This window comes from Simochromis diagramma, unplaced genomic scaffold (assembly GCF_900408965.1).
Source record: "Simochromis diagramma unplaced genomic scaffold, fSimDia1.1 OVJJ01000055.1, whole genome shotgun sequence".
In the NCBI taxonomy this organism is placed as follows: Eukaryota; Metazoa; Chordata; class Actinopteri; order Cichliformes; family Cichlidae; genus Simochromis; species Simochromis diagramma.
The window spans coordinates 557,872-584,892 of NW_024387070.1; the positions used below are offsets into that span (position 1 = coordinate 557,872).

General features: G+C 44.9%; 1 protein-coding gene across 6 annotated transcripts in view; it reads left to right on the forward strand.

Annotated features, from left to right (window-relative positions):
• ttn.1 (titin, tandem duplicate 1) overlaps positions 1 to 27,021 on the forward strand; it is a 172,806-nt gene that overhangs the window by 65,367 nt on the left and 80,418 nt on the right. For 5 of the 6 annotated variants that reach the window (XM_040045355.1, XM_040045357.1, XM_040045356.1 and 2 more), the window contains 48 exons: positions 266 to 316; positions 755 to 1,153; positions 1,240 to 1,518; positions 2,079 to 2,348; positions 2,437 to 2,576; positions 3,067 to 3,193; positions 3,344 to 3,610; positions 3,712 to 3,978; positions 4,153 to 4,416; positions 5,221 to 5,360; positions 5,449 to 5,575; positions 5,941 to 6,207; positions 7,865 to 8,131; positions 8,396 to 8,662; positions 9,162 to 9,301; positions 9,395 to 9,521; positions 9,837 to 9,979; positions 13,592 to 13,715; positions 13,820 to 14,086; positions 14,188 to 14,285; positions 14,384 to 14,552; positions 15,077 to 15,346; positions 15,535 to 15,801; positions 15,886 to 16,164; positions 16,644 to 17,052; positions 17,331 to 17,455; positions 17,540 to 17,806; positions 18,075 to 18,344; positions 18,429 to 18,728; positions 18,825 to 19,127; positions 19,211 to 19,398; positions 19,497 to 19,611; positions 19,712 to 19,999; positions 20,163 to 20,314; positions 21,192 to 21,339; positions 21,444 to 21,621; positions 21,732 to 21,853; positions 22,519 to 22,806; positions 23,140 to 23,436; positions 23,527 to 23,713; positions 23,828 to 23,943; positions 24,071 to 24,370; positions 24,527 to 24,826; positions 24,932 to 25,037; positions 25,218 to 25,414; positions 25,568 to 25,876; positions 25,976 to 26,254; positions 26,484 to 26,783. In XM_040045355.1, coding sequence (XP_039901289.1) covers positions 266 to 316; positions 755 to 1,153; positions 1,240 to 1,518; positions 2,079 to 2,348; positions 2,437 to 2,576; positions 3,067 to 3,193; positions 3,344 to 3,610; positions 3,712 to 3,978; positions 4,153 to 4,416; positions 5,221 to 5,360; positions 5,449 to 5,575; positions 5,941 to 6,207; positions 7,865 to 8,131; positions 8,396 to 8,662; positions 9,162 to 9,301; positions 9,395 to 9,521; positions 9,837 to 9,979; positions 13,592 to 13,715; positions 13,820 to 14,086; positions 14,188 to 14,285; positions 14,384 to 14,552; positions 15,077 to 15,346; positions 15,535 to 15,801; positions 15,886 to 16,164; positions 16,644 to 17,052; positions 17,331 to 17,455; positions 17,540 to 17,806; positions 18,075 to 18,344; positions 18,429 to 18,728; positions 18,825 to 19,127; positions 19,211 to 19,398; positions 19,497 to 19,611; positions 19,712 to 19,999; positions 20,163 to 20,314; positions 21,192 to 21,339; positions 21,444 to 21,621; positions 21,732 to 21,853; positions 22,519 to 22,806; positions 23,140 to 23,436; positions 23,527 to 23,713; positions 23,828 to 23,943; positions 24,071 to 24,370; positions 24,527 to 24,826; positions 24,932 to 25,037; positions 25,218 to 25,414; positions 25,568 to 25,876; positions 25,976 to 26,254; positions 26,484 to 26,783 — 10,560 coding nt within the window. The remainder of the gene's footprint in view (positions 1 to 265; positions 317 to 754; positions 1,154 to 1,239; positions 1,519 to 2,078; positions 2,349 to 2,436; positions 2,577 to 3,066; positions 3,194 to 3,343; positions 3,611 to 3,711; positions 3,979 to 4,152; positions 4,417 to 5,220; positions 5,361 to 5,448; positions 5,576 to 5,940; positions 6,208 to 7,864; positions 8,132 to 8,395; positions 8,663 to 9,161; positions 9,302 to 9,394; positions 9,522 to 9,836; positions 9,980 to 13,591; positions 13,716 to 13,819; positions 14,087 to 14,187; positions 14,286 to 14,383; positions 14,553 to 15,076; positions 15,347 to 15,534; positions 15,802 to 15,885; positions 16,165 to 16,643; positions 17,053 to 17,330; positions 17,456 to 17,539; positions 17,807 to 18,074; positions 18,345 to 18,428; positions 18,729 to 18,824; positions 19,128 to 19,210; positions 19,399 to 19,496; positions 19,612 to 19,711; positions 20,000 to 20,162; positions 20,315 to 21,191; positions 21,340 to 21,443; positions 21,622 to 21,731; positions 21,854 to 22,518; positions 22,807 to 23,139; positions 23,437 to 23,526; positions 23,714 to 23,827; positions 23,944 to 24,070; positions 24,371 to 24,526; positions 24,827 to 24,931; positions 25,038 to 25,217; positions 25,415 to 25,567; positions 25,877 to 25,975; positions 26,255 to 26,483; positions 26,784 to 27,021) is intronic. The other variant, XM_040045352.1, reaches the window with a different exon arrangement.

Below are 27,021 nucleotides of genomic sequence, written 5' to 3' on the forward strand. Positions count from 1 at the left end.
CAGTTGTGTCATCAGTCATTCGATGCTCATCTTCATCACTGTTTTTATTATTCACTGCAACAGTTTTTCCGTTTCCATCTCACCTTCATCCTCGTCACTGAACATTTTTTTTTACATGTGTGTAATTTGATGTTCAGCTGTGATCTGGATACGATCTTGAATCTTGGCTGTTAGTTTTGTTAACATCTTTATCTTGGTTTGTGTTGGAGACTAGGATGAGCTCTTGCAGTGAAGCTTAAAACTTGTCCTACTCTTTCTTGTTCAGATGGAAAACCAACAGAAGAGCCCGCGAAAGGCCGAGGTCGAGGATTTGGGGGTGAGAGCTCACTAACATTAGATCTCATCAGCACAAACCATTCGGCACTTTCATTTGCTTCATACACACTTGTAAAGACAAAGTTGTTTTTTTGTGTGTGTCTTTAGAACGAAACCAAAAATATATTTTATGTTACAATTTTAATTTTGAGTTCAAAGCTCATTTCTGACTGACAGCTGTGTCTGTGTATCGTCGTGAGCATAAATCTAAAGCTTTTTTGTCCTGTGGGATTCGTTGTTTGTGTCTAATATGTTTATTCTTCATCGGTTTTAGGCAGAATCTTATTTTTTGTGCTTATTTAACATTAAAATCTTTTTACTTTTTAAAGACGTTTAAGTCACAGTAGGTAGCTCACAGTTTCAAAGTAAGCTGCTGTCTAATTGTCACTTGCCCCAACATCTGAATCAACAAGAGGAGTTTTTGTGTCTGATGTTGCAGCGAGACAAACTCCATCTCCTGGTGATGGAGGCAGGGGCCGGGGTCTAAAGCCAGGTGGAAAAGGCCCATCACCTCCCGAGGACCCATTTGGAGGATTCAAGCTCAAACCTGTCCAGCTGAAGTTCATTAAGAAGCTTAAGGACATTGTGCTGCAGGAAGCTGAGTCCATCGGCTCCTCCGCGGTGTTTGAGTGCGAGGTCTCGCCTTCCACGGCCATCACTTCGTGGATGAAAGATGACAGCAACTTGCGTGAGAGCCCCAAGCACAAGTTTACATCTGATGGCAAAGATCGCAAGTTGCACATTATTGATGTGCAACTATCTGACACTGGAGAATACACGTGTGTGGCTAAGAATGCGGGCAAGGAAATAACATGCACAGCCAAGTTAATTGTTGAAGGTAAACGATTGTTTTAATCCAACATCAATTTTTAAAAACTTATTTGACATTCATGAAAACACTTTTAATCACCTTTTTCCCCACAGAGCTGCCTGTGAAATGGTTGAAGGAACTGGAACCAGAGACAACATGCATTAAGGGTCAGCCAATGTACCTCACCTGTGAGCTGAACAAAGAACGGGACGTCATTTGGAAACGTAACGGTCAGGTTCTGAAAACAAAGGCTGGAAAAGTGGCCGTTAATGTAATTGGCATGCAGCATGCTGTGACCATCCAGAACTCCACCGATGAAGATGGCGGCGCCTACACCTGTGAGGTTGATGGACAGGAGGACGTCAAGACTACAACTAACGTCAAAGTTATTGGTAAGAAGTCTGCAGAGCATGGTAGCAATGAAACAAGATAAATACAGCCATTGTACCGTCCATCATTCAGGGTGAGTCAACCTACAAGCTGGATTGGTCCCAGGCTGAAACTGTCCCCCAACAGTTAAAAACCAATATGAAGGGCAGCTACCATGAACAGTAGAGCTTGTATTTATGCACCATTTAAGGCCTAAGTTGATCCCTGTTTGAGTTGCCTTATGCTGCACCAGAGAAAACAGACCATGGCACAACCAAAATTACTGTGACGGTGTGCAGTCTCATTGTTCTGGCAAAGATGGCTGCTCAAAGACGGGAACCCGTCGCCATCTTTAATCGGACCTTGATGCATCAAGATGGCAATAAAGCTGCACTAGGACGGCGTCAGTCTGCACACTCAAGCTCTCTTGCAGCCAATCTACCAATCCAGTGAACCAAAGATTTTCCCTAGTTACACAGAAGTCGTTGTCATATTTCTTTAGTGTGACTGAGGCATAAGAGTGTGTCTTGTTGAGCAGTTTTCCACTGTAGGAACAAATATAACGTGAACCCTTCCTCCTCAGAAACCATCAAAGACTGGCTGGTGAAGCCTCTGAGAGACCAGCATGTGAAACCAAAGGCAAAGGCCACCTTCAAGTGTGAGCTGTTCAAGGACACGCCCAACTGGAAGTGGTTCAAAGGAGAAAACGAGCTTACTCCCTCTGACAAGGTCGAGATCAATAAAGATGGAAAGGACATGACGCTCAGCATCAATAACTGCCAGCCTGATGATGTATCAGACTACACCATCCAGGTGGAGGATCGCAGATATACAGCCAAGCTGACACTTGGAGGTTGGTGTATCCACGTTGGGAAAGCATGAGGACCACGCTTTTCCAATCGCAAAGATTTCTAACTCTAACTTTCTTTGGGTGCTTTCAGAGCGTGAGGCTGAGATCCTGAAGCCACTCTCCAGTGTGGAGGTGGTTGAGAAGGAAGAGGCCAACTTTGACTCTGAGATATCAGAGGACGATGTGGCCGGTGAATGGAAGCTGAAAGGCCAGGTGTTGACTAGATCTCCGGTAAGATATTTAACAATGCTTTGTCTCAGAGTAAATTATTGGAGATAAATATCTGAATTTCAGGAGCGGCACCACGCCTCCAAACATGCTCCGTCCACTTCTCATCTATATAGGTTCCCCCAGTTCACCAAGCTGTTCCTTCTCGTTTCCGTGCCCCACCCTCCCTCCGCTTTTCAAGTCTTCACTTCTATTTAGTGCACGGGGATCTGCCAGGAGCTGTCGGCCCTTTGAGGCCTTCCCCAAACCGCAGCTCAGTTCATGTCCAAGCGTCACCTTTACCTACTAATGTGCTGTCAAACCTAAAATGAGGACGTGGGCCCAGCTAGTGAGATAGCAGCTAAACGTGGGCTCGTCGCAGGACTCAGGCCACTCGAAACCACAAATGAGAAGATTATATACTTCTGTGCTGTAGTAAATTTAGTAGCCTGCATGATTTGAGTTTATAGAAATGTGAATAGGGAAGTAGCACTCATGCCTCTTTGTTTTGCAGACCTGTGACATTAAAGCTGAGGGCAAAAAACGTTTCCTCACACTGAAAAACGTGCAGCTGGATCAGGCTGGTGAAGTGACATACCAGGCTCTGAACGCCGTCACCAGCGCTATGCTCACCGTCAAAGGTACGGATTTACCAAAGACAAAACTTCCTCTGTTGCAACCTGCTGCATTTTGTTGGTCATGGAAAACTGTTGCAGAGCAAACACGGTAAGAGAAGCTGTGGTTGTGTCTTTGTTTCTGTTATTAATTGCCAAATCGTTCGCACCTCTCAGAAATCGAAATGGGCTTTGTTGACCCGCTCAAGGACCTTTCTGTGCCTGAAAAGAAGCAGGCTAAGTTTGAGTGCACCATCACTAAGGACGTGTCAAAGGTCATATGGTTCAGGGGGACAGAGATTGTCACTCCAAGCCCTAAATATGAAATAATTGATGACGGAAAGAAGCACATGCTGATCATAAACAGCTGTGAGTTTGATGACGAGGCTCAGTACACGATCGAAGCGTTGGGTCAGAAATCAACGGCTCAGCTGATGGTGGAGGGTAAGTGGCAAAGAGAAGCGCCACGCTTCATGTTGTTCATGTTTCCTCTGTGAGCTCGTTCAGTGGCCAATGTCTGTCTGCGCTGACTCGATGTATTCCAGGCATGAGGCTGAGTTTTGTCCAGCCGCTTCAGGACCAAACGGTCAAAGAAGGTAACACGGCACGCTTTGATCTCGAGCTGTCTCATGAGGACGTGCCAGTGGTCTGGTACCGAAACGAAGTCAAACTCCACGTGAGCCGAACGGTTCTCATTCACGTGGAAGGAAAGAGACACACTCTAGAAATGAGGACGCTGAGTCTAGATGATACCTGCCAAATTAAGGCAGAGGCTAAAGGCATTTACTCCATGGCCAAGCTGACGGTCGTAGGTAACTGCGCTCCCTCGTTTCCTTTTCACTTCTGTTTCACAGTAGCGTGACTTACATGACTCACTTTTTGCATTTTCATATTGTATACTGCATTACAAGACTGCTCTTCACAGAGAAAAATTATGAAAATCTACAAATTATTTGTAATAAACCAAAACTTCCTGTCTGCTCCAGAGGGCGACCCCATCTTTGTGGTGAAGCTACAGGATTACTCAGCCACCGAGAAAGAAGAGGTGACCCTGGACTGTGAACTGAGCAAAGACGTCCCGGTGCTTTGGTACCACGAAGAGAAGGAAATCATCGCCTCCAAGATGGTCATCATGAGGTCAGAGGGCACACGCAGGTCTCTGGTCCTGAAGAAAGTGGAACTGAGCGACAAAGGCAAATATGTATGTGACTGTGGAACAGACAAGACGTCAGCCAACATCAATATTGAAGGTAAGCACGGTGACATGATTGCCTAAATTCTTTTAAACATAAAAATCAGTTGAATCATAAATTAATCGTAAAGCTGTCTAAGATTTACAGGTTGCTAGGTCAAAATAAACCCGTAAAACGTTAAATGTTCAAGCCTTTCACTGCACAAGGAAACATGACTCCGAAGGGAGGTCCAGGCCTCGTCAGCCTAGTGAGCGACCCCGTAGCAACCTCACGTCTCTAGGAAAAAATGCACATCTCCACACCGGTCTGGGAATGACACATCGATGCCTGCAGTTCACATCAAAGACAACAGCTTCTCTGCAAACGCTCACTGAGCATCAGTAAAACCTCAGAAAGAGATGCAAAGAGCATTTAAAAGTTGTGCCTCACTGCTGAAATCACCACAACTTTAAAAATGAATGAAAAATAAAAACTTTGAAGGCGAGCGTTCACAGTTTCCAGTTTTTTTTTTACTTTTCATGGTGAGCTGTGGGCGAGTTTGCAGCCGAGTCAGCGTCTTCCATGGGAACTGCAGGAAACCATGGCAACATGACCCAAAAATCACTCGGCAACCAGAATCCACATTTTCCCCTAGCGACTGACCGAGGCCGCCAAGGCTGTGTATGAGGACAGATGATGGATTTACTTTCTTTAAATCAAAATAAAAAAGAACTTTGGATTAAAATGAGAAATCCGAGGGAACAAACTGAAACTGATAGTTTCCAGTCCTTCCATTTTTTGTTGTTTAGCTGTAAAATCAGTCCTTTCTTCCAGAAGCAAAACAAACTGCATTTTCATATCATGACCCTTTTTCCCCAAAAGCACGCGACATCAAAGTCGTCCGGCCGATTTATGGCGTGGAGTTGTTTGATGGAGAAACGGCTCGTTTCGAAGTGGAGATCTCTGAGGACGACGTCCACGGACAGTGGAAGCTGAACGGAGCGGTGCTCAGTCCGTCCTCTGTGAGTGCTTCATCACAAGCGCCTCATTGGCAGCGCTCTCCATAACATGAAGCCAGTTTATCAGACTGTTTACGTCTTTGTTTAACAGGATGTGGACATCATCGAGGAAGGAGGCAAGCACACGCTGATCCTCTACAACTGCAAAGTGTCCATGACCGGCGAGGTGGCGTACTCTGCTGCTAACGCCAAGTGCTCCGCTAACCTCAAGGTCAAAGGTAAGCCAGCCCACTGACCTCATCATATTTCATAAAAAACATTTTAAATCATTGTAACCTAAAAATGTGAAACTAAAAATGAGAGCGTCTCATAGAATAAGCCAGCGGGGGATCGTAGCAGTTCAATCAAACCTCCGTCTGAGCTTCACCTTCTCAGGTCTGACTTCTCATCAGACTTCATCTCCACTGAACAAAGACACCATATATAAAAACGTCAATACTTTTACTCTGTGTTGGTTACTGTCACAGTTTGGGGCTCGTTATGACGACAGGAATCCTCTAAAATGAACTATACTGATAATTATGATTATCTAAATTCAACTAGGAGGCTAAGTTTTTCTGTTTTTCTCACTGTTTTTCTTCAGAACTCCCGCTGAACTTCCTCACACCCATGACTGATGTTCAGGTCTATGAGAAGGATGATGTGAGGTTCGAGGTCGAGGTGTCGAGAACTCCAAAGACTTTCCGTTGGCTCAAAGGCTCACAGGAGCTGCAGAGCGATGAAAAGTACGAGGTGATCCAGGAGGGAAATTTGTACGTCCTGGTGATCCGATCGGCCGCCTACGATGACGAGGCAAAGTACATGTTTGAGGCCGAGGACAAGAGGACGACGGGCAAACTGGTTATACAAGGTAACGTCGTGGTTGTATTCATTTTTTTTTTAAACTCCTTTGGCACCAGTGAAACCTTCAGAGAGTCAGGGCACATTATAATCATATGTTCACATTTAGATCAAATTATTATAGTTTTAAATTTTCCAAATAAACACTTCTGTCCAAACCTTTTTGATGAATCTTCTCCAGATGAATCCAGTTTGGCAGATTTTTACCTCTGCTTTGTCTTCTGGTTCGGTTCACTTTGAACTAGAGATGGCACGATACCACTTTTTCATGTCCGATACCGATATCATAAATTTGGATATCTGCCGGTACCGATATGAATCTGATATAGTGTTTTTTAATCAATAAAACTGTTTTTTTTAATATCTTGCTGCTTTTTTTATAAGTTCATACTCAAGTTAAAAAAAATACTAAAGCTATTCTGTTATACCTGTATTCAAAAAATGCACTGCACCCAAAATATTTCATAGTTCAGCAAAACTGATCAATCTAATAAACTTAAACCTGCTCCATCCTCCCTATTCTGGTGTTTTAAAGAGAACTTAGCAGAAATATTAAACAACCTAACTAATAGGGCTGCAAACTCCCAGCAAAAAAAAATAGGGAACCCCCCCACCCTCCACCTCATGATGCTTAATCGACGTAATCAACTTTAATTTGATGCAGTGTGAAAAAAAAATGCACAGAAATAAATTATTTTTCAAGAAATATTAAATAGATTCATCATCTTTCTTCAACAGAACTGCAGACTGCACAGATGGTACCTTCCCAAAGGAAAAAGTACTATAGCTTACTAGGGTATATTAGACTTAATAGTTACTATATACAGTAATGGACTTCTATACATCTTACATCAGATTAAAACTTTGGGTGTAAGATTCAGATAATTATTTATTAAAAGCTAGATATTTTAAATGAGAATAAGAAAGAAAAGGATGTCTTTGTGCCCCCTTTTCCCTGTTCATGCCCTATCGGCCCCCCTGGCTAAACTTTGCTAGATCCGCCCCTGCACAGTTACAGCCGTCAGCTGTAGAAAAAGATCCTCGAGTAGAAAGTAATATTAAATACATTCTAACAACAGCTGATCAAGCTTAAACGTGCTGCTGTTGTTCAGCCGCTGGTTTCCTCTTTCTGGTGCGAAGTGGGCCAAAAACAAAGAAGAGAGACGATCAGCTGATCATTGATCAGTTTCGTGATTGAAGTAGCAGCAGGAGAGAGAGAGAGGGAGAGAGGCAGTCGCTCCATATATCGGTTGTTAAGCTTAACGCAGGAATGCTTTACAAACACTCAGAGATGAACTTACACACTTGCTTTACTTCTCTGGGATCACTTCCTCGGAGATGAAATGCCGGGTTGGTGGTGAGGCTACAAATACACACAGCTGCTCCAACGTGCTACGGTTATGAGCCCAGTGTCACACGTTTTGTGAGGTGCTTTTTTGGTATTTAATGGATCGGATTACATTTTTTATTTCTCTCCGATATCCGATCCAGTAATTTAGGTCAGTATCGGACCGATACCGCTACGTAACATCGGATCGGTCCATCTGTACTTTGAACACAGCGCTGGTGCTCATTTTTGTTTGTTTGTGAGTCACAAATACAAATCTGCTGTGTTCTGCTTCTACACAAAGTTAAATGTACCAATGTCTGATGTCTTCCTGTGGCAGGTATTCGCCTAGAGTTTGTCAAAGCAATAAAGGATGTGACAGTAAAGGAGCGTGAAACAGCTGAATTCAGCGTGGAGCTGTCACATGACAAGATCCCGGTGGTCTGGTACAAGAACGACGTCCGACTTCATCCCAGCAAAGTTGTTCACATGTCGGCACAGGCGAAGGTTCACACGCTGGCCTTCAAGGAAGTCATCATCGACGACACGTCCATGATCAAAGTAGAGGCCATGGACAAGAGCATGACCGCCATGCTCACTGTCATCGGTCAGTGCCTCCTTTCTAAAGCACATTGAAACAAATGACATAAAAACATAGGACCAGATGACAGGACTTTAGAAAGAACAAACATTAAAGCAATCACAACTCATTCTGATTTAAAAGAAAAAGAAAACAGGTGTAAACAAAGCAAACAGAACAGGTGACAGCAAGCCACACCCACCAACATCCAAGAGTTCATCCTGTCAGACTGATTCAGACACGCTTCTCTGACGCCTGATTTTCATAATAAAAGTACATTTCCCCTCACAGAGGGTGACGCCTACTTCACCACTAAGCTGCAGAACTACACGGCAGTGGAGAGGGACGAGGTGAAGCTGGTCTGCGAGCTGAGCAAGGCTGTAGCTGATGTGAAATGGTTTAAGGATGGGAAGGAGATCACCCCCTCCAAGAACATCGCCATTGTCACCGATGGCAAGAAGCGCATCCTGATGGTGAGGAAGGCAGAGAAGGCCAACATCGGAGAGTACACCTGCGACTGCGGCTCGGACAAAACCACAGCTAAGCTCAACATTGAAGGTAAACCATGGATCTGTCCCAGCTCTCATGCTTTATGCATGCTGCTTCTCTGAAAATCTCTGAACACGTTCAGTTTTTAGCTGTTGGTAAAAGTCCATGTAAATACAATCAGTCTGACCTTTGACCTGACAAACAGAAACCAAAGTGTTTGGTAACGAGCTGAGACGGTAATAAACGGATCATTTGGCATCTGTAGCCATCGTATCTGGATATGTGCTTTGTTAGTTACAGTTCATCTGTTTGAAGACCTTTGACGTGAACATAAATGATGTTTTGTTCTGATAAGCACAGACGTCACCAGGCTGTCAGAGCTTTGTCAGCATTTATCTCTCTCTGTAGAAACGTTGGAGAGGAGCACCGGTTGGGTTTCTTGGTGGATCCTCAGCTTTGTAGATTAGAGCCTCATCATTGGCGAAGTTAAATTTGACTGCTTTAACAAACAGGTGCTCCACGGGTGAAGATGTTGCTGGTTTTTATAGTGATTTCTGTCCTTTTGCAGAGCGGGATATCAAAGTTGTCCGTCCGCTGTACAGTGTGGAGGTCACGGAGACAGAAACAGCCAAGTTTGAGACGGAGATTTCTGAGGAGGATGTCCATGGAAACTGGAAGCTGAAGGGAGAAGCTCTTCATCAGTCAGCTGTGAGTCTGCAGTGACACGCCTGGCAGTCGGTTTCATATTCATCGCCACAGAGATGCTTTCAGCTGACTTTCATGTGCTCGTGTTTACCTCAGGATGTTGAGATTAAGGAGGAAGGAACCAGACACCTGCTGATCCTCTACAACGTCTGCATGGGCATGGCAGGACCCGTTGACTTCTCTGCAGCCAACGCCAGATCCAGCGCCCAGCTCAGAGTCAAAGGTCAGAGGTCATTTTAGCCCTTATTTTTTAAACGATGGACAAAACGTCTCTGACACGGAGGAAGCTCCGTGCCGTTTGGCTGAAGCACACACAAACAGCAGCCCTGGTTTCTGTCACACACGGGTGTCGCATGTCTCTGTAAGTGTTCAGCCAATCAGGGGCTGTGGTTATTTTCACCACTTCAGTCTTTATCTGAAGGCAGGCTGCTCTCTGATTGGAGGAGCAGTAACCTGAAACACGAACCAGACCACAGGATCTCCAGCAAGTGCACGCCGGTTCATTTGTTGAAGGAGCTAACCATGTCTTTACCCTCAGCTCGGTCCATCACGCTGGTCCATCCTCTGAAGGACGTGACGGTGACGGCTGGAGAGACGGCCATCTTTGAGTGCGAGCTGTCGTACGAGGGCATCGCGGTGGAGTGGTTCCTGGGAGGGCAGAGGATGGAGGCCAGCGACCGGGTGAGTCTGACCACAGCAGCGCCCGCCTCTCCTGTAACTCGCTCCACACCGGAGAAACCGCTCACAGAGCTTTTCCTCCTTTTTAACAAAATGTTTCTCACTCATAAAACTTCTACTTCACCACAAAAGAAGAAGGAAAAGAAATGGGACGACAGAAATAAAGAAAGTTAGTGTGGATCCAGTAAAACACTAAAAAATAACAGAGCGTTACTTTTGTTAAGCCTTGAGAATTTTAGCGATTTCCTGCAAAAAACCGAGTCGGTGCAAAAAGAAATGATTTCATAGTTTCTGTTGTGATCACACAGACAGCATTGATGAAATACTATCTTTGTGATAAGAAAGCTTTGCTTATATGTTTTGTATTTCTGTTCTCACATTTGTAACATTTTCACTCCAGATTTGGAAACTTTTCTCTTTGGTTAGAAAATCCGAGCATACAAACCTTCTTTAATGTGATTTAAAATGTGAGATGGGACCTTTTAGTGGAAACAGGTTTTCTTCAGGCACAAACAGACCTGCACTGAGTCTGTCACACGTCTGATTTTAAACAATCGCCATCAGGACACGTTTACGGTCGCCGGGCTCTAATTTGTTCCTGTCTCTGAGCAACAATGCTGAGTTTTAAAAGAATTTCAAAATCTGAATCCCAGTTTGGATTATGAAGAAAAGACACGAGTTTTGTTTTGCAGATGAGGACAAGTTGTCTTTGTGATGTTTGATGTTTCTCTGGTTCTGCAGAGGCTGCAGCTAAAAATATCTGGGAGATAAACATGCGGCTCTTATCTGTGACTCTGACCCTCGAGTGTCGCCTTATCTGCACAAAGACCTCAGATTCTTTCATCTCCATTAAATAAACAAATGTTTCTCAGCAGGTCGAGGTCATTTTGTGTTCCTGGTAGTTTCTAAACATATTACATGTGCTTGAATTAATAATCATGTTTTGCATTGTAAGGAATGCATCAGCCAAACTAAATCTGCACTACTCGACCATCATTTGTTCGAACGAAGATTCCCCTCAGATGCTGTTTTCACTGTTTAACTGTTAGAGCACCAGATCCTCTCCCTGCTCACCTTTACTCATCGTCCTTTTGCGACTCTCTAATGTTATTTTTCTCTGAGAAAATCCTCAAAACACACCAAGTCCTGCCGTCTGAAGTTGCCTGTAGCTCTTCCTTTGTACTTCCTCTCCCATCACACTGTTTTTCTGTTTTCCAGCTTCCCTCTGTCACTGATATCTCAGATCTCATCTGTAAGTCAAAAGCTTCTACCTGGACCCCGTTCCTACAGTTTGGGTCAAAGCCTGTCTACCCTCTCTGCTTCCCCTCATATCTGCTCTCATCTGCTCCTCACTACCACTGGAGCTGTTCCTGCGCCCTTCAAAGCTGCGGTGATCACCCCAATACTGAAAAAAAAACAAGATCCCAGTAATTTTGATCATTTCCGTCTCCAATTGGCCATTTCTATCAAAACTCCTTGAAAAGACAGTCGCTGCACAACTCCACTCATACTTCACTAATAATAATCTGTATGAACAGTTCCAGTCTGGTGTTCGTCCCTCCCACAGCACTGAAACGAATAAAAATACTCACTGATCTTCTCGTGGCAGCTGACTCTGGTTTACTCTCCATTCTTATTCTCCTCGATCTCACTGCTGCCTTTGATACTCCTCAGTAGGCTAGCCTCCATCGGTCTCTCCCATATCCCACTAGCTTTAAATCGCACTCAGTTTATTCGACTTAAATCCTTCATTTCTCAGCCCTTTCCTCTGGTTGCAGGCGTGCAGGGATCTGTCCTGGGGCCCCTTCGTTTCATTATCTAGCTTCTTCCGCTTGGACACATTTCACTGCTATGCCGATGACACCCAGCTGTATCTGTCCACTAAACCTGATTCTGCTCTCCTCCATTCTTCCTTACTTCTGCTTAGCTGAACTAAATTCATGGTTCTCTTCCAATTTTCTCAAACTCAACAGTAACAAATCCTCCTGGTCGGCACTAAACAAACACTGTCCACAACTAACAGCTTTTCTATTACAATCAATAACTCGCCGGTCTCCGTTTCTCCATGTGTGAAAAGTCTGCGTGTCATCGGCGATGGTACTCGATCTTTTAGCTTCCACATCAGTAACGTCTCTCGGTCTGCATATTTCCAACTCCGTAACCTTAATCGTCTCCGTCCTTTTCTCGCCCCACATGCCGCTGCCATCCTTGTTCATAGCCCGGTCACTTCCCGGATCGATTACAGCAACTCTCTTCTTTTTGGTCGTAGTCAAAAATCTATCCATCAGCTTCAACGTGTCCAGAAGTCTGCTGCTCGTATCATCACCAGGACTCCTTCTATGCACCACGTCAGCCCTGCTCTGCAGCAGCTTCACTGGCTTCTGGTTAAATACCGCATCAATTTCAAGATACTTTTGTGCACATTCAAGGCTACCCATCATCTCTCGCCTTCATACCGCTCTGGTTCAGATCACCGTCCCTTCCCCCCGGCTAGCCACCGTGAGGCGCAGGGCTTTCTGCTGCTCTGCCCCCCATCATCCCTTCCTCCTGAGATAAGAAACATCACTTCCCTCCCTCTTTTTAAGTCCAGACTCAAACTTCTACATAAATGTTTCCATCCTGCTACTTTCATTTATTTTATTTATTTGTTCAATGTTTTATCCTTATTATCTTGTAAATTGTTATGTTTGTTGATGTTATTGCTTGTGTACAGTGTCCTTGAGTGCTTCGAAAGGCGCTTTGTTAAATAAAACAATTATGATTATGATTATTATTCCATCCATCCATTCGCTTCTGCTTGTCACGGGGGCGCTGGAGCCTATCCCAGCGGTCATAGGGCGAGAGGCGGGGTCCACCCTAGACAGGTCGCTAGTCTGTCGCAGGGCTGACACACAGGGACAGACAACCATTCACTCCCACATTCACACCTATGGGCAATTTGGATTCATCAATTAACCTATCCCCACAAACTATTATTATTATTATTATTATTATTATTATTTATGACGTTTTTTCAGAATTTTAAATTTTTGGATATTTTTGAACAGTGTTTTTTTAGCAGGTGAGTGTCTGAACCCAAATAATGAATTAATAAAGCTTAATTATGAATTAAAAATCACGAATGAGTTTTATTTAAAAACACAAAGGAGTTTAATTCATTGCTGGAGAAAATGAGGTTAAAGTGGAAAAAGCAGCACAGTGATAGAAACCTGCCCGTGTGTGAAAGAGAGCAGCTCGATCAGCTGAATAATAAATTAGTAAAGTGAAATTTATTCTGTTGATATGACCAAAGGTTTTCACTCATTTATAAAAACACATCTGCAGAAAATTCTTAAATATTTTATTATGATGTAGCTTCTCAAAGTGAATCAAGGCTGGAAGTTTGTGGACAATAAAAAATAAAAATGGTATTTTTCCCTGATTTCATCAGTTTGACACTCGGAGTTATTCAGTCATCGCTCAGACTCGCCGCCTGTTAGCAAACGAACCAGAATAAGTGTAATTATTATTTATAATGATTATTTAAGTGACGGCCCTGTATCTGTGTCCATGGTGACGCGTTCAGCTCGTGTTCGTGTGTAAGTGTAACGCTCGCTTTGTTTTCGGTTCCTGCAGGTGAAGACTCGGGTGGCGGGCCGAGTTCACACTTTGACCGTCCGAGACGTGAACCTGTCGGAGGCCGGCGAGGTCAAACTTACTGCCAAGGACTTCCAGACTCAGGCTCAGCTTATCGTCAGAGGTACGGCACTCGCTCAGACCGGGCTCCGAGGATCGAGGACAAAGCATTTCTAACAGGAGGCTGTGGTTATCACCTGTTAACCACGTCTGTCTCTGTACCTTTAGAGCCACCGGTTGAGTTCACAAAGCCTCTGGAGGATCAGACGGTGGAGGAGGAAGCCACGGCCACTCTGGGGTGTGAGGTTTCCCGTGAGAATGCTGAGGTACGATGGTTCAGGGAGGGACAGGAGCTCAGAAAGACCAAGAAGTACGACACCATTGTGGACGGACGCAAGAGAGCTCTGATCATTCACGACTGCTCTCCTGAAGATGCCAAGTTGTACACGTGTGATGCCAAAGACTTCAAGACTTCTTGTTTCCTGGAAGTTACACGTAAGGACCTTAACCAGGCTTTAATCTTTCAAATCTGCTGTCACACCTCCAGCTGAGGTAAAGCATAACTGTGCTCATGCTGTGGCCTTTTCCATTCACAGCTCCGTATGTTGAGTTTACAAAGCCTCTGCAGGATGTTGAGGTCAGAGAGAAGGAGTCTGCCAAGTTTGAATGTGAAGTTTCTCGTGAGTCTGCCAAGGTGAGCTCAGCAGGATGAAAACAGTCGCTGCTCTCCTGTCGATCAGACTGAAACCGCTCTCACGCTCTCGACTAACCCTTGTGTCGTCATTTTTCAAGGTTCGCTGGTTCAAGGACGGTGGCGAGATCAGGAAAGGAAAGAAGTACGAGATCATCGCCAAGGGAGTCCAGAGAATCCTTATCATCCACAAGTCTGTGTTTGATGATGAAGCCGAGTACGAATGTGACGCGAGAACCTCCAAGACCTCTGGCATACTCACCGTCATTGGTGAGGAACATTATTCATCTATTTCAGGGGTAGGCAACTCTAGGCCTCGAGTGCCGGTGTCCTGCAGGTTTTAGATGTGTCCATGATCCATCACAGCTGATTTAAAGGGCTAAATGACTCCTCAGCATTTCTTGAAGTTCTCCAGAGGCCTGGTAACGAACTAACCATTTGATTCAGGTGTGTTGACCCAGGGTGCAATCTAAAACCTGCAGGACACCGGCACTCGAGGCCTGGAGTTGCCTACCCCTGATCTATTTCATGTGTTTGATTCATGTTGAATTTCCAGTTTCACCAACCTTCCAATGAGAAAAAAAGTGACGTTTTTATTCATGTCAGCCACAGATGTTTGTTCTGCTGGAAAATAAAACATCATTCACTGATGACGGTCAGCTTTCTAACCACTGCAGGAAATTTCTCTGCTGAAGAAATATTCTTGTAAAAACTATAAACATACGATTTTAGGCTCGACTTAATAGATGGATATTTCTCTGTAAATGAACTCCTGGTGCTCGTGTTTCCTTCAGAGGAGGCAGCCAGGTTTACAAAGAACCTGTCCAACGTGGAGGGAACAGAGACGAACACCGTGAAGATGATCTGCGAAGTGTCGAAGGCTGGCGCTGAGGTCACCTGGTATCGAGGGGACGAGGAGCTCCCAGAGGGAGGTCGCTACGACCAACAGACGGACGGACGCAAGAGGATCCTGATCATCCGGGACCTGAGGATGGAGGACGCTGGTGATTACAACTGCAGGCTGAGTCCCACCATCAGGACATCCGCCACGCTCAAACTCAACGGTAAAACACGTCGCTTACTTTTTGATTTTATAGAAGAAACTGAAGTCACCAATTACCTACCCGAGTCATTATCTTTCTAAAGTATTTTCTTTGTAATGATTTCAAAAGCAATCTGAAGAGCAAAACAAAGAACGTGGAGAAATCCACTAATCCACCAAACCTTAACTCCGTCTTCTTCTCCTTTGCAGAACTGGCAGCCGAGTTCCTCGCTCGGCCTCAGAACCAGGAAGTGGTGGAGGGCGAGAAGGCAGAGTTCTCCTGCTCTGTCTCCAAAGACACCTACGAAGTAAAATGGTTCAGAGGAGACAAAGAGATAGAAGCTGGAGACAAGTACGGCATCATCAGTGAAGGAAAACGAAGAGCTCTTATTGTGAAAAGCTGTGAGCTGAAGGATGAGGGAGGCTACACTGCACACATTGGCACTGTTAAAGCCGTGGCAGATCTGCTAGTGATCGGTAAGACACTTATTGTCTTTGTCATATCTTATTACAGATTTCAGAATGCAGGTTTGGTTTTATTAAGTTTGAATTCTGTTTTAGAAAAACTGAGGATCATAACTCCGATCAAAGACACCGAGGTGAAGGAGGGAGGCGAGATCGTGTTTAACTGCGAGACCAACACGGAAGGAGCGAAGGCCAAGTGGCTGAAGAATGAGGAGACCATTTTTGAGAGCAGCAAGTATATGATGGCTCAAAGGGACAACGTCTTCTCTCTGAGGATCAGAGACGCCCAGAAGGCTGATGAGGCCGTCTATACCGTCAGCCTGACCAATCACAGAGGAGAGCTCGCCAAGTGCACTGCCAGCGCTAAAGTGGCAGGTGAGTGGGCAGTAACAGTATCTGAGTGAAGTTACAGGCTGGATTTGACTCTTTAATGAAACCAGGGCCAGCTTCCTGAGTGCTGAGTGCTTTTTTAGTTGTTCTTGTGACTCTACTGTACACACAGCCTTATTTTATTATCTGTATATGGCTCACAGTAATGTTGAAACATATTTAGGAGTTTATACAACGGCTGTCTCCATTATGTTTAATATTATAGCACCTTTTGGCAGGTCAGTGTCCTAAACCTGTTCTCAGTAATCGCAGACGTGACTCTGAAAGACAGATGGATGTGTCAGCTTTGTTATAAAGCAAAGAAAGCTGAAAATCATCTGAAGAATTCAGAATAACTGAAGTTCTGTTTCTTCCAAGAGTATCAGGACGTTTAATCTAAAGCAGCCGTTTCTTGCTCAGTGACTTTGTTGCACGTCCTCCTTTGTTTCTTTACGTTCACCCTGAAATCATTCGGTCCTCCACAGAGGAGAAACTGAGGTTCTTGGAGCCCATCGAGGACAATGACACTCAGGAGAAGAAGACCGTCAGCTTCGTCTGTAAGGTGAACAGGCCCGGGGCGACGGTGAGGTGGCTGAAGGCTGGTCAGGAGGTGACACTCAGCAAACGCATCGTCTACAGAGTCGATGGCCTGAAGCACAGCCTGACCGTTAAGGACTGCATCATGGAAGACGAGGGCGAATACACGGCCGTGGTCGGAGATGACAAATGTGCAGCTGAGCTGATCATTAGCGAGGCACCCACAGACTTCACGGCACAGCTCAAAGACCAGACCATTACAGAGTTCGAGGATGCAGAGTTCACTTGCAAGCTAAGCAAGGAGAAGGCTGCCGTCAAGTGGTACAGGGAAGGACGAGAGATTCGAGCGGGCCCCAGGTATGACAGATCTGCGTCTGCTGTTGTTTCGATCCAAAGGAACACAAATCAAATGCTAATCAACCAAGAAAATATTCAGAAAGTTAAAATTTGGGATACGTGGTCATGACAGAGGATTACAAAAGCCTGAAGCTTCTGGGACCTTGTGTTACCTTTGATTTAAAATAAAGTGCAGTGGTGTACAGAGGCAAAATTACACAGCTGATGCTATTATCTAAGTCTTATAGTATCATATACATGACTGTACCAAGTTCCTGATGTTTGTTGTGTTTTTGCAGATATCAAATGGAAAAAGAAGGAAAGACGTGCAGACTGATCATTAAGGTGTGCAGGCCTGATGACGAGTGTGAATACGCCTGTGGTGTGGATGAGAGGAGGACGAGAGCGAGGCTCTTTGTTGAAGGTGAGATGTTTGTTTCTTTTTGTCTTCAAAAGCAAAGATTTATTCGACGAATCTTCTTGTGAGATGTGTTTTTATGTTGCGCAGAGACCCCAGTGGAAATCATCAGACCACCGCAGGACGTGTTCGAACCTCCAGGTTCAGACATCGTGTTTGAGGTGGAGCTCAACAAGGACAGGGTGGAGGTGAAGTGGATGAGGAACAACATGATCATCGTCCAGGGAGACAAATACCAGATGATCAGCGAGGGTAAAGTCCACAGACTGCAGGTCTGTGAAATTAGACCCAGAGATCAGGGAGAGTATAGGATCGTGGCCAAAGACAAGGATGCCCGGGCCAAGCTGGAGCTGGCAGGTGAGTCAACTTCACATGCAAACAGGTAGTGAAACGCATTTCAAGAAATGTTAAAGAAATCACTGATTTAACAGACTTTTAGAAAGTTGTAAACAAACGAATCTTTTCTTGACACTTTATGAAGCATCCAAGTTGTTTTGGGAATATAGTTGTAGACGCAAAGCATAACAAGCAGTTTTATTTTAAGATGATATTCACCAGTTTGGACTGCTCTGTGTTATGCAGGGCGAATTAAACAGTACAAATTTCTCCTCTGTCTCTCCTGCAGCTGTTCCAAAGATTAAAACCACCGACCAGAACCTGGTGACAGATGCCGGTAAACCCTTTGTCATGACTGTGCCTTATGATGCGTACCCTCGTGCTGATGCCGAGTGGTTTTTTGAAGGCACCAGTCTTCCTGTCCAGAATATTGACACCTCTTTGGACAAGACCGAGTACCGCCTGAAGAGCCCTGCCAAGGAGGACCAGGGCCGGTACAAGGTGATAATTAAGAACAAGCATGGTGAGGGTGAAGCCTTTATCAACCTGGATGTGATTGGTGAGTCTGTGATCAGATAACTGCTCAGTCCTCTGTCTGAGGATATCACCAGAGTTTCTGAGTGTTGTCCTGGTGGTTTTCCAGATGTACCGGGACCCATCAAGAACCTGAGAGTGGTTGACACTGTTGATGGCGAGGTCAGTTTGGCCTGGGAGGAACCTGAGAATGACGGTGGCAGCAAGATTATCGCCTATGTTGTAGAAAGACGGGATGTGAAGCGCAAGACCTGGACTGTGGCTACAGACCGTGCTGACACTCCAGAGTACTGCGTCAGTGGCCTGCAGAAGGAATCCTTTTACCTCTTCAGAGTCTGTGCTCGAAACAGAGTTGGCAGCGGACCCGCTGTTGCAACCGAAGATGCCGTCCAGGCCAAAAACAAGTTTGGTAAGCAACACCCCGAGATCCCCGCTCCACTAATCCTAACCCCATCTCCACACTCGTCCTAATCATGTCCGTCACATTTTTGTTTCCTAACTTTAGATGTTCCAGATGCTCCTGAAAATGTTGCAGTAGAGTCAGTGAACAAGTTTGGTGCCACCATCACTTGGGAGCCCCCCAAGTTTGACGGTGGCTCTGAGATCACTGCTTATGTGATTGAGCTCCGTGACAGAACATCTGTTAAGTGGGAGGCAGCCTTAGTCTGTGCTGCCGATGACCGCTTGGCTATGCTGAACGACGTGGTGGAGTACAAGGAGTACATCTTTAGAGTCCGAGCAGAGAACAAGGCTGGCATCGGCAGGCCCAGTGCTGCCACCAACCCCGTCAAGATCATGGATCCCATCGGTGAGCTCACTCTCAATGTTTCTATCTAAGTCCTGTGTAGAAATATCAAACAGTCTGATTTTGCTCATGTCTTGTGCCCACAGAGAGGCCGAGCCCACCTCTGAACCTGAACTTTAGTGACCAAATCAAGACAGCAGTCACGTTGACCTGGGAGACGCCCATAAACAACGGTGGCAGCATGATTACAGGATACATCATTGAGAAATGTGAGGACGGCTCTGACAAGTGGCTCCGCTGCAACGCCAGACTGTGTCCCGACCTCTCCTACCGGGTATGCAGCCAACCTGAAGAGTCTACCTTTATTCTGATTCAACCTCAGCGCAGTTACATTTTTCTTCCTGGTCTGGATTGTTTTGTTGTTTTCTTCAGGTGTCTGGACTAAAACCTGGTCAGAAGTACCTCTACAGAGTTTGCGCTGAGAATGCCGCTGGTGTCTCCGATCCAGCCGAGCAGCTGGGACCACTGCTTGCCGATGATCCTCATGGTGCGTGCAACAAGCATAAACTCAACCAACCACTTCTTCTTTATAAATCCAAGTAGTTCACTGGATGTGCTTTCACAACCAAATGTTTCTCTCTTGGCAGTTGGTCCAACCTTTGATCTGAGTGGCTTCAGGAAAGGCCTGGAGGTGATTGTTCCTCAGCCTCTAACAATTAGAGTTCCCATTACTGGATACCCAACCCCTGTGGCCAAGTGGACCTTTGGCGAGAAGGAGCTGACCCCAGCGGATGAGCGTGTCTCCATGGTGACGAAGCCTACGCACACGGAACTGACGATATCTCCTAGTGTTCGTCCAGACAAAGGCATCTACACCCTGCAGCTGGAGAATGACGTATCCTCTGTCTCTGGAGATATTGATGTCAACGTCATCGGTAAGAACCCATGACCATGTGATCAAGTTTAGCAATGATGGTGCTTATTTTAATAGACAGCTCATTTTATTGTGGTACAGAGACGTCTGTTACCCCCAAATCATCTAGAAACAAACCCAAAAGAAGAAAACTGATGGAAGTCTTTTTCATCTTATTTTCCCAGCATGCCCCAGTGCTCCGAAGGACTTCAAAGTGGCTGAAGTGACCCGTCAACATGTCCACTTGATGTGGGAGGCACCTGAACACGATGGAGGAAGTCCAGTGACACACTATCAGATTGAGAAGAGAGAAGTTTCTCGCAAGACATGGGCCAAGGTACTTTCAGCTCATTTCAGTAATGTCATCTTTGGCGCTGTACGTAATAAAAATATTTCAGCTCATCACAAAATGTAAACTGAGTGAATTACCTGGTTTTGTGTGAAAAAGTAACCGCCTTCTAAAAATAATACATGAATGTGCAGCTCCTTTCTGAGCTACCAAAGAAAGGTTTTAGAGGTTTACAGATGGTGCAAAATGCAGCTGCTTGCTTTTTAACTAAAACTGGAAAATTTGAGCACATTCGAGCAGATTCTAAGGTCCTGCTGCTCACCTACGAGGCTTTCACTGGTTTGGCACCTTCATACCTCTCTGATCTTTTGCACCTTTATGTTCCATCTCGTGCGCTCCGATCTCAGGACTCTGGCCTTCCAAAGGTTCCTAAAGCCAGAAAAAAGACAGTTGGGGAGCGTGCTTTTTCTTTTCGTGCCCCGTTTTTGTGGAACAACCTCCCTCAAGATATTAGGCAGGCTGCTCTGTGGAGGGTTTTAAAGCTAAGTTGAAGACACACTTGTTCAGCCTATCCTACAGGTCTTAATTCTTTGCCTATTAGTTTTTTAAATGTTTATCGTTTTTAACTCTGATTATGTTTTTAACTTGTGTTGCTATGTATCACTTTTATTTATTTATCTCTTTATTTTCAAATCGCTGTACAGCACTTTGTTTGAAAGCGCTTTATAAATAAAGTTATTGTTATTGTTAGCAGCAGTGTTGTTAGGTTTCAGGGCCTGGCTCAAACATGGCACGTGACATGTTGGCTTTTTTATTTTTAAAAACAGAAAACATTACTTCCACAGTGTGAAATAATGTTCACAGACCCAGAAGTCTACCCAGGTCTGAGTTTATTTGCTCAGCAGTGACAGTGACATTTTTCCAGGTGGCTGCTGGCGTCCTTGACCTGGAGCACACGGTAACAGACGTGATTGAAGGAAAGGAGTATCTGTTCAGCGTCTCTGCATGCAACAAGTGCGGACCTGGAGAGCCAGCCTACATCGATGAGCCCATCAATGTCTCTTCTCCTGCAAGTGAGTGTTTTTACACTTCATGTGAAATTAATTGTCTTTGAGTGGAGAAACTGACAGATAACTAGAATCTCACCTGTTTGACGTTCACGTATTTTCTCCTGCAGCTGTACCTGATCCACCTGAGAACCTTAAGTGGCGCGATAAGAGTGGCAAGTCCATTTTCCTGTCCTGGGAGCCTCCAAAATACGATGGTGGTGCCCATATTAAAGGCTACGTGGTGGACAAGTGCCAGCGTGGTACAGACAAGTGGGAACCCTGCGGTGATCCCCTCCCTGAACTCAAGTAAGACTTAAGAACTTGTAACTGCCGGTTAAGTTTTTTGGGCCACACGTTATTAGTGTCCTGTCTTTATTTTGGTACAGCTGGATATATTATATGATTTGAACTCACAGGTTCCAGGTTACCGGCCTGGTCGAGGGCCAGTGGTACGCCTACAGAGTCAGAGCTTTTAACAAGCTGGGAGCCAGCCGACCTTGCAGGGCTACCGATGAGATCCAAGCTGTGGATGCTAAGGGTAGGACGGGTTGTGCTCTTCCAGACAGTCACATGACGCTGCAGCCACATGCTGCACAAAAAGTGCAGCAGTATAATTTATTTTTGTAATGGATTCTGCAGACTCACTCAGAAATGTGCAGCATCTCTCAGTGATACAGGAGCAAATCTTTCTTATGACAAATAAAAGAATAAGTGAGAATGTGTGGATTTCAAGGATATTACCATCAAGGTTTCAGGCATAGTTGTGATAATATAATATAAGACACATTTCATTTCTCCAAAAGGTGGAAATTCATTTGTTAAAGCAGAACAATTTTATAACTAATTGGCTTAAATAAGCAGAATTATATATAGTTCAGCCAAATAAAATGCAGTATGGCATATATCTGCCGAGAATACACAGTTTTGCAGCTCTATATACACATGAACAGTATTTAGAAAAAAGGAAAAAATATGTATATTTAATGTACAAATATACAAATCTGGGGGAAAGAGGAATTAAATACATAATTAAATGGTGTTATGTATTTACAGTTTGGGTTATTGCATGTAAAATTAAATATTGGACAGTTGTGAGTTATTGAGGGGAAACTGAAATGAACATATATTTATAGAAGCACAAATTGAAATGAAACACAGTAATGAAGTTGGGACTACTGTGACTATGTTTAAAAATTCCTACAGAACCTCCTGAGATCCAGCTCGATGTGAAGTTGCTGGCTGGTTTAACCACCAGAGCTGGCAGCAAGATTGAGCTTCCTGCAGATGTGAAAGGGAAGCCCGATCCCCGGGTGAAGTGGACCAAAGCAGACGTGGTCCTGCGGGCTGATAACCGCATTGCCATCGACACCCAGCCAGGACACTCGAAGGTTTCCATTGACAACACCACCAGAGGAGACACCGCCACCTACATCATTGAGGCAGTCAATGCCTGTGGACGAGCCACTGCCACTATTGATGTCAACATCCTGGGTACAAAAGCTGATTTCTTATCGTAGAAGACAAATGATAGCTGTGATGGCAATGAAAACATGAGAGTAAACTTCCTTTACTGTAGAAATCCTAGAGTTCCTTACAGCTACAGGATTTTCATGCTACCAGGTGATTTTAGGTTAGTCAGAAAATGGGAAAAGCATCTCCTTTTTTGATTAAAGATATGAAAATGATCTTAGCATAACATACTGGACAGACCATTTTATAGGGTTATCCTATATCGCCAAGCCTGCTAAGCAGTTGTGGCACCTCCAGATGTCTTGCATTACCATTATCTTGGTTATGATTTTAATTTTGGCCCCTCCTCTTTAGATAAACCGGGCCCTCCAGCTGCTTTAGATATCTCTGAAATCACCAACGAATCCTGCGTCCTGGCCTGGAACCCTCCCAGAGATGATGGTGGGTCTCCCATCACCAACTACATTGTGGAAAGTCGTCAGACTGACAAGGAGGAGTGGGTCAAGCTGTCAGCCACGGTGAAGCACACCACCTTCAAGGCCACCAAGCTCACAGCATTGAAAGAGTACATTTTCAGGGTCAGTGCTGAGAACCAGTATGGCATTGGTGAACCTGCAGAGCATGTGCCAATCACTGCCAAGTATTCCTTCGGTACGTTGTTTTATACTACTCTCCGGTGATTTATTTCCAGCCTGTGCAGATGAACCGTAGATAAATCCTTTTATTTTTCATCTGTTTCAGATCCTCCGGGTCCTCCAACCAGAATCACTCCCTCTGACATCGCCAAGGACGCTGTCACTCTGACCTGGTTAGAGCCTGACGAGGATGGCGGTAGCCCCATCACTGGATACTGGATTGAGAAGTTAGATCCGGAGAGTGACAAGTGGATCAGATGTAACAAACTACCCATCACGGACACAACATTCAGGTAACTAAGTACCTGAAGGTACAAGTGGCAGGAGTGATGGTGAAAGTCCTTCAGCTAACAGTGTGGACCATTTTTTTGTCAAGTATGTTTCTAACTTTGAATTTTGGGCTGCAGGGTAAAGGGTCTCACCGCCAAGAAGAAGTACCGCTTCCGTGTTCTGGCTGAAAATCTAGCTGGACCTGGAAACCCAAGTGCAGAGACTGATCCCATCCTCATCAAAGATCCTATTGGTATGTCACATGTCAGTCAATCTACTTAGGCTGAGTCAGATGTTGTGGTATCAAGATTATAATTTCCTTATTGCAAAGCACAGCACAAAGATCAGGAAATAAAAGTATTCATATAACTCTTCTTCAGATCCTCCATGGGCTCCTGGTAAACCTGTCATCAGGGACATTGCCAAGACCTCAGCCCTGTTAGGATGGACTCGTCCAGAGCACGATGGTGGGGCTAAGATTGAAGGCTACATCATTGAGTTCCAGAAGGCTGGAAGCGAGGAATGGATCAAGATTGCAGAGGATGTTCCTCAGACTGAGCATCAGCTGAAGGGCCTAATAGAAAAGCAAGAATACTCTTTCAGAGTCAGGGCCGTCAATAAGGCTGGTGAGAGCGAGCCCAGTGAGCCCAGCGACCCCGTGGTCTGCAAGGAGAGACTCTGTAAGTTGATACCAGTGTGAGCAGTGGGCAGCAAATGACGTCTGTAGAGGTTATAGACTATAAAATATAAGCTATCAAGAGTTGTTTTCATTTGGAAAACCATACGACCTTGAATTTAATTTTTTAAAGTAAAAGTCTTTGTGTTTGCTTCAATAGATCCTCCATCAGCTCCTCAGTGGCTGGAGGTGGCGAACATCACCAAAATTAACGCAGACCTAAAGTGGCAGCCTCCCAGCAGTGATGGCGGCTCACCCATCACCAACTACGTGGTTGAAAAGAGGGACGTGAGGCGGAAGGCGTGGCAGACTGTCGATACCACCGTCAAGGAACAGAAGTATACGGTTACCCCTCTCAACGAAGGATCGCTGTATGTGTTCCGGGTTGCTGCAGAGAATGCCGTTGGGATGGGTGAATTTTGCGAGCTGGAGGATGCCGTTCTTGCCAAGGACACTTTTAGTGAGTTTTTTAAGTCAGCATTGGTCTTCCCCTTTTAATTTACTTCTTTGTGAAACCCAAGGAACCACTATCTCTACGTGTTAATGCTTTTCACTTTTTCTCCAGCAACTCCTGGACCTCCTTATGCACTGACAGTGGTGGAAGTCACCAAGAGACACGTGGAGCTGAAGTGGGAACCTCCCAATAGCGATGGTGGAAGACCAATAACAAAGTAAGACAAACTGCTGTAAAGCCATTCAGACGAGAACAATTATAGGACACTTTTTGGTGGGTTTTTCCATAAAGCAGCACATTCAGGCTTTCAGTAAGAGAACTCTAAAGTGAGACAAAAGACGTGGTTTATCTCATACTGTTCAAGAGCTGTACTTGACAAACACCATCTGCCTAACAGGTATGTGATTGAGAAGAAAGAAAAGGTGGGAACTCGCTGGCTGAAGTGCTGCAAAACTCCGGACAGAAAGACTCAGTTCAAGGTAACGGATGTTGATGAAGGTTCAGAAGTGCAGTTCCAGGTCAGAGCTGAGAACGAGGCTGGAGTTGGAGATCCAAGTGAACCCACCGTGATTCTCACCATTGAAGATCCAACCAGTAAGATACTTTTAACTGTATTTCTTTATTCTTTTGGTGCTCAGTGTATTTAAGCAGGGATATCCCCCCAAAATAACCCCAACAATAATAAAATAAGGACAAAAAGTTGTTGACTTTCTGCAGATAAATGCATGAAACCTCCTTCCTCTCCAGGTGCACCATCACCTCCACTTGAAGTGGTCATCCCTGATGCCAGCAGGGAGCACATCAATGTCACCTGGAAGCCTCCGGTCAAGGACGGGGGTTGTCCTGTCACTGGGTACCATGTGGAGGTGGCAGAAGCCCGTCCAGAACTAAAGTGGCTCAGGGTCAACAGCAGACCCATCAAGGAGCTAAAGTTCAGGATAGATGATGGAATCAAACCTGAGAAAAAGTATGTCATTAGGGTTCGGGCCATCAACTCTGTCGGAGTCAGTGATCCCTCTGATGTCTCTGATAAGGTCGCCACCAAAGATCCTGACTGTAAGCAAGGACGGAATTCAACTTTAGAACTTCAGAAGAAGTGAACTTAAAGCACCGATAATACAAATCTAAGTAATAATCCTGTGTTCTTCTCACAAGGTGCTCCAACCATGGATTTGGAAGCAAAGGACGTGATAGTGGTTGAAGGTGAGAAGCTGCACCTGAATATTCCCTACAGGGCAATCCCGACACCCAAGATGGTTTGGCAGAAGGACACTGTGGAGTGTAAGGCCGGTGACCGGCTCTCCCTGACAGTGGAGATGAACAGCGCCCACCTGGAGCTGCTCAAGTGCACCCGCGGTGATGCTGGCGCCTATGCCATCACTCTGGAAAACAGTCTGGGAACTGCCACTGGAACCGTCAATGTCAAAGTCATCGGTAAGGCGATTCGATGCTTAGGACATATAACGCTGTTAATATGCCGTTCAGCGATGGTGTCCTCTGCAAACCAAATTTAAAGTTTACCACCAACAATTTTCAAGTTTGGATTTAGATCCATTCTTAGTCTAAAAGTCCTCAAGCAGACTCACTATTTCTTTTTTAATCAGACACAGACACTCTGCAGTAATCTTCTTAAACAGTTTTGCTTCTTTCCCAAACCGTGTAGGACTCCCTGGTCAGTGTAAAACTATCACCTCCAGTGACGTCACCAAGAACAGCTGCAAGGTCAGCTGGGAAGCTCCAGAGGATGATGGCGGCACCCCCATTGTCAGCTATACCCTGGAGCGCCGTGAAGCGTCCAAAAAGACTTACATGCCTGTTATGTCAGGAGAAAATGTCCTAACAAGTACCGTCAAAGATCTCTTTGTCAACTGTGAGTACTACTTCAGGGTGAAAGCTGTCAACAAGGTCGGAGCGGGACAATATCTGGAGTTACAAAACCCGGTCATTATTGAGGAAATAAAACGTAAGTTTCATTTTATGTTCAACAACTAAAATCTGTTTTATTGCTTTGAGCATTAACATTACCATTTCAGATAAAGTTTAGTCTGAAAAAGCACATGAATACTTTCCAAACTATGCTGCAAGTGAAATGATCTTCATAAACTGTCCCGTCAATACAAAAATGAGGACCGATTTAGTCAGGTGATTCTGATACAGGACAACTGACAGGGGGTCCAAGCAGATCAAGTGTAACTCCTAAA